Source organism: Saccostrea cucullata, unplaced genomic scaffold (genome assembly GCF_032062105.1).
Source record: "Saccostrea cucullata isolate Sc308-1 unplaced genomic scaffold, CSIRO_AGI_Scuc_v1 ctg5798, whole genome shotgun sequence".
Taxonomy (NCBI): Eukaryota; Metazoa; Mollusca; class Bivalvia; order Ostreida; family Ostreidae; genus Saccostrea; species Saccostrea cuccullata.
Genome location: NW_026929407.1, coordinates 20,331 through 33,760, shown reverse-complemented (window position 1 = coordinate 33,760; position 13,430 = coordinate 20,331). Strand labels below are relative to the sequence as shown.

The 13,430-nt window shown below is 32.9% G+C and overlaps 1 protein-coding gene across 1 annotated transcript; it reads right to left on the bottom strand.

The window, feature by feature from the left end:
• Positions 1 to 748: 748 nt before the first annotated feature.
• LOC134280777 (angiopoietin-2-like) lies at positions 749 to 8,722 on the bottom strand (the record flags this gene model as incomplete). The annotated part of the gene is made up of 3 exons (XM_062763233.1): positions 7,851 to 8,722; positions 1,006 to 1,151; positions 749 to 845 (listed from the first exon to the last, which is right to left on the bottom strand). Coding segments are annotated over exons 1-3 (1,102 nt in total), but the record flags the coding sequence as incomplete, so codon positions are not given.
• Between the last annotated feature and the right edge of the window lie 4,708 nt (positions 8,723 to 13,430).

Sequence of the window (13,430 nt, the reverse complement as noted above, 5' to 3'; positions counted from 1 at the left end):
AACGTGATGACTTTAACAATATACCTTCATCAACTGCATACGGAGTATATACGAGGGACGTTCAGTAAATAATGTCAGCGGGGCTCGGAAAGAAACAAAAAGCCGCTTATCTATGATTTCATCTTAGGGATTTAACGAAAATATTCTCCTTTGATTGAAACACATGTCCGTACAACATCTGTTTCAAGCTCTATTATAAAGATGATGACTTAATTTTTCTATCGCAGCAATATCTGTATATCTTCATCGCCTGTATACGGAGTATATATATCTCAGTTGATTCAATAAACAAGAGCATGCTCTACGTATAACCAGTTCTAAAACAAGATAAATTATGGACAAACAAGTTGTTGAAAAAAGGATATCAGCAGTCTCCTTTCAAATCGTCTTTTCGTAAGTTTTATGGTCGGCACAATGAACATAACAGCAAATACAATTTATCCTTAGGTGAAATGGTGACGTTTCTCATACTTATTGTTAGTCCATTATTTACACAGTTTAATTCGATTATAGCGAAATCACTTTGACGTATGAAATTATTAGTCTACGTTTCATGTATATTCATAATTCTTTATATCCACATTCGTAATATCCGTGCTTGTAAACGAGTTCCGCTGTACACTGAATTGTCAACGGATTTTTCCGTTATTTCCCGATCGTGACAAGGAGCACACGGCAGAGGGGATGCTCACAATTCTACATTTAGATAGACACTTTATTATTCAAATCTTTCATAAAACAAACTTACCAATCCAATAGTTTTTTGAGGGATTCCCAAAACCTTGTTTATATTCTGACCACGTCCGATAAAAATCTGTAGACCCGTCTTGTCTTCTTTGTATTGCCTGAAACATTTAAGAATGCTCTCTCTTTTATTTACTTTGACATGAAGTAAGTTTCATAAAGAAAGGTGTTATTGTTAAGAAAGCATGGGAAAGTGTGCAGGTCTCTTTACAATTCAAAAGAGTTTTGCTGTTTGTAGAACAGATGACTTATTTATCTTACTGTCCATCCTCCCCCTTCCGTTGTCATGTCACAGTACGCAAACGTTGGCTTGGAGGTTATATTTAATGGATAAACCCCGTCTTTTCCCTGTAGACTCGGGTATTTTTGTAAAATGTTCCAGCAATCATGGAAATACCCTTCATGTGCTGTTTAAAAAAAGCAGTTCATATTTTAAAAATAATGATTAAAATATACATGTATATTAAACGCACAGCCATTGGCATGTTCATTATTTGTACAAAAAGACAGCACATTGAAACAATTTGCTGATAAAATCACAGATCATTACTGTATGAAGACCCAAATATTACAGTCTGTTCAATCTCTGATCTCAGATTCCCCAAATACACACAGGAAAAAAGAGTCAGAACACCTAGATTCTATATATTGAATCCAAAATCAACAATTGAGCAGTTTCTCCGGATTCACTGCATGTGAAATCCAACATTTTTATACCCCTGTAAAATAGTAAGTGGAAACACATACCGATTAGTCCACATTAATTTCATCACTTTGCATCTAATCTTACAGATTTAATTAATCAAGTAAACACACTTGATTCGACCTCATCATTCAGTTTCTGTCAATTCCATGCACGGAATGAAAATAATCGTCAACTCCCTTTGCCACACCATGAAGAAAATCCAAAGGATACAAGAACACAAACATCTAATTATGACAAAGACGAATCTCGACACTATAGTCCGCTTCAGAAGGGGAGGAGTCAAGGCAAGTTCCAATTTTCTGGAGAAAAACTGTCATAAATACAACCCAAGGGAGGTTCTTACTCAAATTGAAACAAGGGACTTACCTATAACAGTGTAAAAAAGGAAGACTATGTACATCTAGTAAGTCAATGTTCCGAATCCTGGGAGAACTTTCAGATGCAGTTATTTACAGAAAAGACTTTGGAAATAAAAAAAATGTTAAAGACAATGTGGAAATCTATTTTGCATGCAAACAATTTCCAGAAATACAAAATAAAGACGAATTTGTGGCACAGATAGCATGACTTATGATAAAATTAATCTTAACATGAAAGTGAGACTAACAGCTATAGTTAAACTCTTTAGGGGAGCCCTTGGCATAAAAACAGTGCCCAAAGCTCCATCAGTAACTCAAACATCTCCTACAAAGGAACAAACAGAAAGAAAAGGCCTCAACACCCCCTTGGATCAGCTCACAATCGGTGTCTCCATTCATCAAATGGCCTAACCCATGGACAATTCCTCCGCCTTTGCCACTCAATGGTTAATAATCTTATACTAAACAATTTTTTCATGTGTCTGTATATTTTAGTACGTATGTATAGATTTCAATACGCGGGTAGGTTGAGGTTACAACCAAATATTCTACTTGCCTATATGATATGACGTCATAATAAGCTATATGAAGTGAGATTTAGAGATAACAATTTCTTAAAATCGATATCTAAGATTGATTTGAAGTCGCAAAAATGAACCAAACTATGCAGAAGAATAATATCAACGGAATTTTGTCGTACCTGGACCTCTGTAGTTATCACAGGGGTTACATTCCAAACCCGTGACGTCATAACTGTTGATCATGCAGTAGCAGAAAGGGAAAAGTAACGAGAATTGATGTAAACAAACACAAGAAATCGGAGTTTAAAAGCATTAAGAATAAATATCATGTGTGATTCTTGTGGGAATAAAGCGTATGAATAAGGTATGGTAATATAATTCTGCAATTTCTTCGTTAAATTAAAGCAGGGAGGGTGTTTACTTGCCGATCAGCCTTTCCTCTGTTGTTCGTAACAAAAAAGATGCAAAACGTTTAACACTACGCCGCATACCTTGAAACTTAATTTTTATTTCTAAAATTTTTATTCTTTTGCTTTTGGAAAGTGCTGCTAGAATCGTATGGTTTACGTGAATTGATGTATTTTTTTTTTCGATGTTATGAACAAAATGTAAAAATTTTGGGAAGGTTTCGTCAGAAATTGTTGAATAATTATTTCTATAAGAGGACAGTAGGATTCTAGCAGCATTTTTCATGGTACAGAGATGTTTTTACATAACTATTGATATAAAGTGGAACTAATTATCCCCGGGGTAGTGTTAAACTTTTCACTTTTTCATTAAGGCATTTTTTCTAATTATAGACGTCACGTGGTGACGTCGTGGTGAAGTGCCTCCTGTAGTATAAGTCCCATTGAAGTCTATAGATTGCATAATTATAGGAAAAGTTTTATCCTTGACTTTTCCGATTTATTAGTGTTACATAATTATATAAAAGTGTTCATTCGCCGAATTCTGATCCATGTGCTGCCTTAACAAACCCGCGTACAGTGCTGGATCACATTATGTATATATGAGTGATATTTTTTTTTATAGATTTTCATGCAATAATATTCTCCATAGGCTTTGTTTGAGAAAAAAAAATCAGATTCTGTATCATGTGTAATCAACAGTTAAATTTAGAGTACAATGAACATTTGTTTTTGAAATTAGGTACTGTAGGTCACCAATTTTTCGCGACACCTTATTTTCGCGAGATGGTCATTGTCTCTTGATTAGCGAGACAAAATGTTCACGAATCGTGGTTACTGCTCTATATAATCTTATGGAATACTATTATACGCTAGAATTTAATTTTCGCGAGCACATTGTCTCGCGTTATTACGCAAAAATAAAGTTCTTGCGAATAAAAAGTGATTAACAGTATGTGGAATATTGAAGGCCTCACAAGTGAGGAGGTCGCTGACCAAGAATTTCAAATACGTATTGTTTCCAATTTTAGCATTATCAGTTTTGCAGAAGACTGGTTGGGTAATATTTGTGTTAATGGAGATATTACATTGAATGAATTTCAACTCGTTCACTTTAGCAGTAAAAAAACAGAGAAAAGGCAAGTCGATACTCAGGAGGAATATTCATTTTTGCAAAGAGTTGCTTTATGAAATGAGGGATATGGAGATTACAAACAGTAAATAAAATCATAAATCCATACAACAATACAAAAATAGGAGCAGATTAAACAAGGATTTCCAAAACATCAGAGTTTGGATCAAGTACCAAGGAAGAGTGAGCAACCCCTGCCAACAGGTCACACCCACTGTGTGCTCTTTGTCAATATCGGGAAATAACGAAAAAACCCGTCGTCAATTAAATGTATAAATAATGGACTAACAATTGGTATAAAAAATGTCAGTCAGGAATTGACTCAATGATAAACTATATATGCTGAAAAGGTCATTGTATAGTCCATAGAACTTACGAAATGATGACTTTAAATGACACTGCCGATATTCTTGTTTCATCAACTTGTTTGTAAATAATTTACATCGTTTAAGAAATTGTTAGAAAGAGCATGCTCTTGTGTATCGAATCAACTGAGATCTTATGGATCACTATATTTTCTCGACTCCTTATATTCGCGACTAAGTTTTTTGGTATTTATTAAAGGGAGAAAATTTTCGCTAGTTGTGGTTTCTGTTTTATATAAATATTAATAATAATACAAATATACGCAAAAATAGAATCTTCGCAAGACGGACCCGCATAATTACGCGAAAAATGAGTTACATGTCATAGATGTGTCCATCAAACGGTTTCAAAATTTTGTTATCTTGGATTAACTTTGAAATGCAATGGAAATCAGAAGTAATCTATGCCATTTCTTATGGAATAGGCAAGAAAAGCCTGTTTGAAGATTGAGAGAACAATTGGTTTTGATAATCCATGTGAAAATTTGCAAAAGCTTTTTAACTTAATTTTAAAACGGATATTCTTTATTGCTGTAAGATCAGGGTTATTTTAGGAATGTTTTTTAAGTTTTGTGTGAGTAATTGGTATGTTAATCACAAAGACGTGTCACGTAGGCATATTTAATGAAGCGCGCTGTTTCTTTCGTGAATAAGAGTCTATTTTCAACACTCCCTTTCCTCTCATTGATTTGACTTGTGCTAGTGACAGTTCAAGCTGTTGTTCAATTTTTATTATAGTTTTTTTAAGTGTGATATCCTTGCCTTGGTATAACAACCTCTCTTGCACAAACATTCAGACATGGCAGTAAATTGTGTACACAGCAAGGGCAGATAACCAAATTTCCGTTATTTGATAAGTCGTACATCAACAAAGATTAGAGTACATTACTTCTTTACTGGACTATGAAAATCATTTGATTGACTTGTTCCAATTATATTTATAAACTTCAAATGCTAGGAACACACATATTTGCATAGCCGTGAAGTTTTTAAACCTCGATAACTATTAAAACAATAATCTTACCTAAAAGACATTTTGATAACTTGGGCAATAATTAATTAAATAATGTTTGATAATATCACCGGAGGTGTGGATAGTGTGTGTTTATAATTCCCCCTTTCCAATTTATTTCAATTTTCCAATTTATTTTTTTTTGTCAACTCTTTTCCTCAAAATGATTCTGCTCTGTTATTATCTGCAGTGCATAGTATGATCATAATTACTGATAGCTAAGCTATTGGAGACTACACTTGTAGCTCATTAGTGTTAACTGAAAATTCCTTTATAAAGTTTTGAGCTGCGGTAGCAGTATTTACAATTTCTAGCGTTAGCTAAGTATTGGGCAACGTTAGTTGTCTTTTGCTTGCGTTAGCAAGTCCAAATTATGTTCTTAGTATACCTGACAGAAAATGCTTTGACAGTTTCAACGCGGAATTCTTATAACAGAGCCAAACTTATTTACAACGAATTCCTATCCAAGTACTTTCCAGGAAATCCAACGTTTCCAATGACAAGTGAACAGTTGGTTTTATTTCTTATTGCTATCAGAAAGAACTTTCACCTCAAACAGTTACCACATACATGTCAGCTTTGGCACATTTTCACAAAATGGAGGGTTTTCCTCATCCAACTCAAAATTTCATTGTGAAACGAACAATCCAAGGATTTTCAAAACTAAAAGGGATGCCAGATACTCCCCTTCCCATTACACCTGCCATACTGCAGAAAATCATAAATTCATTGCCTCAGTGTACCCAGTCATTTTATCAGAGAACTCTTTTTAAGGCAATGTTTTTATCAGCATTCCATGCTTTCCTTCGAGTGGGAGAAATTACTTCGACGACAAATAACACTAAATATATCAGCAGTGTCATTTGAGAAACAGCAGAATGGTGTACCAAAAAGTATGACTTTGACTATGGTTTATTTTAAATATCATGGAGAAAAACCAATTGTGACATTTCTTTTAAATGCTAACGAAGACAATTCTCAATTATGCGCAGTTTTGGCAATGTGCGAAAACATAGAATTACGAGGAGGTAGTGATGGACCACTTTTCATGTTTCAGGACAAATCACCAGTTTCAAGACATTATTTTAATCAGCAATTAAAGATATCGCTTAATTTTTTAGATTATGACACAAAACTTTACAAAGGACATTCATTTCGAATTGGTGCAGCTACATTAGCCAAAGCAAAGTGAATCTCAGATGAACAGATCCAGTTGCTAGGACGATGAAAGACAAATGCGTTCAAGAAATATATTCGGATTCCACTGTTGAATATCTAATTGAATTTGGAACTAAACAAAGAACAGTTATATGTTTAAAATTATACAATTCTCAATAACTTTTATGCCATAACTTAGAAACATGGGGACAGGGGCCTCTGTTTCAACTGAATGAAGTTGAATTGTAGCTGTTTTCGGCATATTATGTGTGTTGAATTATTACATTGGAACTCGGGGACAGGGGCCTCAGTTTCAATTGAATGAAAAAATTATAGCATTTTTAAGTGGGTTAATAACCCTATTCTTAGTAAATAATGTCTACTTCAGAAAGAAACATGGGGACATGGGCCTCTGTTTCAACAAGTTTATCACTTTGTTCAATTATGCTAGTTGTAGTTCTGCATGTATGCTGATGTCATGATTTCCTCAGAAGGATTCTGGGTGGGGGGTATTACTTGTTAAGTAATACTTTGGCAGAAGTTGATCCCTCACCTTTGATTTTCAGGGACACAATTTTAACTATAAGTAATTAGCATATGTTTTGTATTATTTTTTCATATTGTACAATTGTTGTGTATATGAAAAAGTTGATCGTCATTTTGCTAATAAATGACCAATTTCGATATTGAAAATCAAACAGAGCAGAATCATTCTGAGGAAAAGAGTTGAAAAAAATATACATTTATAGAAATAAATGCATTTTTGGCAATCTTCAATTGTTATTGCCCTTGGAAAACCACTAGGTGGCAGCAGCTGTTTTACTGGGCACTTCACCGTTAGGTGGTAGCTTTAATCAAAACAGTGTATTCTGAACGAAATTGAGAAAAGATGTTTTATCTTTAAATCCCTCTTATTTAAAGATAAAACATCTTTTCTCAATTTCGTTCAGAATACACTGTTTTGATTAAAGCTACCACCTAACGGTGAAGTGCCCAGTAAAACAGCTGCTGCCACCTAGTGGTTTTCCAAGGGCAATAACAATTGAAGATTGCCAAAAATGCATTTATTTCTATAAATGTATATATTTGATAAGCTTTCTATTACACTGTGCTTTACAAAAAAATAAAATGCAATCGAATATTCAACTAAGGAAAATGAATATTTTGACATCCCTAAAAATTACGCTCTGTCATTTTTGTTGTTCTGTATCTGTCTGTGTTCTGTATGTGGTAGAATGTCTGATTTGGTAAATAAAATTACACACAAGTGCTTATTATTATGTATTGTTAATACTCTCTTTCCAGCCATAAGATTAGGTTTTTCTTGTATAAAATATATTTAATCAATTAGACAGGAAAATTGATAATTTTGAAATGCATTTAGATTGAAACAAAAATAAATAGAAACTCTTTTCTTCATTTCCTACTTTTTGTGCAGTTACTTACCATTAGCCTGATATATGTAAGAAGAAGTTTGCATCCATTGTAAAGCCGACTCATTGCGATCCACACTAATTTCGTCAAGTGTTTCATTAACAGAGTCGGAGAAAATTCTAAACATATCCTCTACTTTTTTAATTTGTTTGTCAAAAGTTTGTTGTAAAGTCTCGTTCAACTTGTCAACATCATCTCGCAAAAGGTTATCATTTTGAAGATTCAACATTATGTTTTTGATCGTAGATTGAGAGCCATTCAAAATGTCTATATTCTTTTCAAGCACTGACATTCGCCTGTTAGATTTTTCACTTTCCTCAGTCATTTTCTGGTTTTCTTTCTGAAGAGCTATTTCTGATTCATTTAACGATATCAATTGTGCCATTATCCGCCGATCTTTTTTCTCCATAACTTGTAATTTTTCCAGTAACTTTCTTTTAAGGCTCCATATTTCTGTTTCGTTGAGATTTCTAATTTCTTCCATTGAAAGGTATTTTGTGCTATTTAATGTTGCATTCAAACTCTTCATTTCTCGTTTAAGTTTAGCGTTTTCTTCCTCGAGTCTCTGGCCTTTTGTCTCAACATTCTGTAACTGTTTTATCACATCCGAAAGCTTTGTCTTCATAACCTGTCTATCGTTTTTATTTTCCATGGCGTCCATAACCAAACTCTGTATTCTTTGTACCATTGAGAAACGAACAAGACTTTCCTGATTCAGAATTTCACGTAAGACATTTGACGCTTTACCTGATGCGGTACTAGGTAAGAGACCGTTTTCATCAAAGGTCCTGTTTTGAAGTAATGATAATTGTCCGAAAGTTTCGGCCATGTGCGTGGAAAATATAAAACATATAACAAATAAAGTTCCCATCACTAAAGTTAAAGTGTTTTCTTCAAGTGAGGAATGGTTTGTTCGGTAGAATTGGATTACCCTTATTTTAAAGCACACTAGACTCTGAAAAGTAAAAATTATAAGCGTGCGTAGAAAAAGTATCATGGCGTATATTTTCTAAATTTTGATTGGTTGTCGGTTTGATACAGGTTTATGTATCGGAATTAAGATGGGATTTCTCTCCTCCTCTCTTCTTTCTCTCTCCTAACACACATGTCTGGTATTTTGTTGTTAACACTTTAAGAGTAAATAAATTATAATAAAACTTGTTTGTTTCATTATAAGTTTTTGTCTTTACGACGTTTAATCGTATCGCAAAGTATCTAAAAAGACAAGTGAAAATATGCCAGCAAAATTGTTTCAATTAGGTATAAAATTAAGCTGGTCTTACGCAGTAAGTGATGAATGATAAAGTATTAATTATTATGTGCAGTCTTTATCAAATATAATTATACTTGAGAAAATGTAGCTAAATTTTTTTGTGTAAGATAAATATTTTTATTAAAAAGACATTCCTTATACGAATGGAAAAATGGTCTTCATGGATAAAAAGAAAGTTCGTATCATCAATAAGAAATTAATGTATTTTTGTTGAACTTTTAAAACAAATAAGGGAAGAATTATGCTAAATAATCCTGAAATGGTCTGGAAAAAGGAAAATAAAAATAAATAACGCTTCTTCATTGATACAACGTAACTGAAAAATTCGTGAACATCGTTTTACTTGTTAAGATTTTTATATATGAATTATTACGAGGTTTTTTTTGTTCCTTTAAATCTTTAAATTTTCCAAAACTAGTTTTACTTGAGCCGTATGTGTCATATGAAAATACTTATATTGTGCCTTCTTGTGACCTCTAATTCTGTATTGACATTGATTTTCTAATATTTCTATTTCTACCTGTATTTTTAAGAAGAAACAAAGACATAATCATTTAGCATCACCAGAGGACAAAATAATGTTGTTTAGAAAAATGATACATATATTTTCCGGAGTTGATTTTTAAAGATTATTAAAAGTGTTTGATGAATAATAATCATATAGTAGTTCTAGGAGATCAAGTCTTTCGACAATATGTTGGTATTCCCATTGGACTAATTGCGCTCCATTATAAGCAGATCATTATTTGGTTAGCATATGATGCAGAATTTATCTTTTAGAAATTGCAATGGCCTTCAACTTAGCATTTAGATATATCTACAACATTTTATCAATTAACAACATACATTGCTACGTTTATTCCATCTCAAAACAAGACATTCCAGCCTCCAACATCTGCTTGTTTTCTCTTTTTTGATATTTTACTAGACAGTAAAAGAAATTAATGTATACATATCAGAATTGTTTTTTATAAACCCGATAACTTCATTTTTTATTGTTTTATCTTTGCATTATATATGTAGCAATATACCATTATTACATGTATATGGAGTCTCCCAGTTGACTCGATGCGCAATTAGAGCATGCTCAATTGCGGACAATTTCTACATGTAAAATGAGTCAAACTATTGACAAATTAGTTAAAGAAAAAATTGCAAAAATTCTATAGTCGATACGTTGAACTTAAAAAATACAATCTGTCTTTTAAGCTGAACACGACTAGTAAATAGGTATACATCATTTTCGATAATACTATTATCTACAAATGCAAAGTCAAACTAGAGGCTCTGTGAAAACTGAGCTCACTAAATGATACCCCTGCCTCCCATATGGTCATAACGGCAAAGTCCATGTTTTGCTTTGCGAGACCCGAAAAAAGTGTCAGATCAAAAAGTAAAATGGAAGGTGTTAATTGTTATCATTTAATAAAGAATTTATGAAAGTGTCATTAAGTTTTACGCAGTGGTATAGGACGAGGTTGCAGATAAGAGATGGGTACCCTTCAACAATATAGAAAGAATTGCAATGTTCATGTTTTGCTAAAGGAAACCCACAATGCTTGTCAGATCAAAAAGTAAAATAGAAGGTGCACAATGGCACAATGTATGAAACAATATTTTTGTAAATATTTCATTAAATTTTATTTAGTGGTTTAAAAGGAGTTGCAGATCAGCTATAGGTACCCCAAAGTGTAACAGACGGACGGACGGACGGACAGCTAAATGGTTCGCGACGATTAATATTCGCGCGTTAAGGTAGGTCGCGGAAGTCACGGATATTCTTGCACGCAAATTAAAGTTGGTTTACAATATTGAATGAGAGAGTATCGTAAGAAATTAAGAAAATGGAATCATTGATGTGTAACCATATGCACATTTTTACAAATTTTCAAAGTATTTTCTTTCTCACTGTAGGGCATGATCGGAAAAACTATCTACTGAAGAAACTCTGTTTAGATGTACTTTACACATTACAAGACCGCCGATAAAATGAAAAATTTTATTCCCCATTTTCAAGGAATTCATTTTTAAAGCTAGATTTTGAACTTTATGATATTCTTTCATAATTACTTAGAATGCTCACTGTAAGAATCATATTACCTATTACATTGGCAAGACTATCGATATTTTCACACCTTTTAAATTTTGATTCCGCGCAGAAACAATGTACTGGCTTAATTTTTCTGGTGAATTTCACTATCAGTAAACGATCAATAGAGATTAGTTACGCTCTGTTGTACATGACACCTGTGCTGTGAAATGATTTCAAACTGCGTAAGACAATACACATTTCTGGTCAACTTAATTTGTTTGCCTGTATATAACAGAGAAATTCTGACAGCTTTAATAACTTCAGCAAGTAAGTTATCTTTTGATTAAACAAGTGTATTGAAAAAAGGGGGAGGGAGAAATACACTGCTGATCATTGCTTGAATTTATTAAAGAGAGTTTTAGGGGGAATTTAATGATAAACTCTCACTGAAATATTTTTCTAAGCTGTTTTACGATTCAACCGTCTTTTGTGTGTGTTTAGGGAAAGAGAGGGGTTAAAACAAATTATAGTGAGGCACATATATTTCTTCAATTGATAATAAAAAGTTTCAAGTAATACCAGTACACTTATGAATGTATTTGACTTCTTAAAGTGACTTGTATGAACATAAACATGCACAAAACCTTTTTGGAATTCTTTGATTTTTTTTTAATTTAAATAAATTAATGTATAGACATATGAAAAGCTTTTGTGAAAATAATGTTTTATTCTCTAATTGTTAATTAATTTAGTATAAAATGTTGTTTATTTATTGACTGATTGGCTAATTTGAGGGGAATTGGAATAAGAGGCTATATGTCTTAAGTGGCCAGTTTCCAAACTCCCCAAAAGTGGCCTCTTAAAACAAGTTTGACTGCATTAGTTTAACTCAATTTTAGGGAATTTTGTAAGCAATAAATCATATTTTCAGATGGCAAATAACATCAATGATCTTTATTTATTGCGTGTCAACTGTCATAATATTTATCTTAAAAGTTTGCAATTGAGATGATTGTCTGGGAATGCATTTTCTTTTTAAGATATCAATTTGTTAAATGAAACATTTAACAAATTTTCGAATGCAGTAATTAGTGCCTACATCTTACAAAAGGAATTTTGTTATTTAAATCATAAACTACATATTCAAGAAACTTGCTTTTCAAATGCAATTAGCGCTTACTGAAGAGCTTGCTTTAAATCTTAATTAACTGAAAGGAGGCAATGAGCGCATTTAATTATGTAATTAACCTGTGTTCTTTAAAGTACGATTGACATTGAAAACCTCACCGCATTTTGAAAGTGGAACAGACAGAATTTCTCTCTTCGTATGTATTTGTGTTATTGCATTTCAGTCTAGATTTCTCTGTCATTAAAAGTGTTTCCTCAAACTATTTCATTTGTTTCACATTATCATGTGCACTCTTTCTTTCTTGAACTAATAAAAATTTGAAGCTGAAAAACTTTTACCGGTGATTAAAAAATACTCATAGGCTTACAAACCTTTTTGGAAGGAGGCGCGGGATGAATCTCTGATTTGCTCGCAATTGACATCTCCGAGAACGTGTATTCTTTTAAGAATCTACAATCATTGCTTCCCTCGTGAATTCAAAGATTTTACATACATTTACCTGCAGGATTCTGTATATAATTCCCGTAATTATTATCAGTACATTATCAGCTGTAGTCCGAATTTTCTGATGTTTTCCAGGCTTTTTCATGATTTTGATATTTTATGTGTCAGGAAAATGTCAGAGCTGGCGCCATTAAGAAAACTAGAATTTTTGCCGTCTCTAACCTCAGTTGATTTTCGACACTTGCGAACTGAATAAAATGCCGAACTCCCAATTTATCAATAGTAGAATGCAAGTAGTACTCACCAATATTGAAGAAAAGAAACATCACTCCACCTTTTGATACATGACTTGCAAGATTTTAAAATGCACGAAATGAAAACAATTCTCTACAGTCAGATAAAATATTTTCATCGGATTGTACATTTTATAAACGAACCATATAAAACGATGCTGATGAGTACCAAAGGTATTGTTCTTTCAATAAATAGTGAGTTTGTCATTTAATTTGGTTCGCAAGCATAGAAAATCTACCCGAGAATTCCGCATCCGTTTGAGACGGCGAATTCCCAGTTTTCATAATGGCCCCGGTTCTGACGTTTTCCTGGTGACGTAAAGTATCAACATCGTAAAAATAATCAGGAAAACGTCAAATATCTCGGACTATATCAATTGAAAACTTCAAATGAAGGCTTTAAAATGTATGTGAAGTAGTG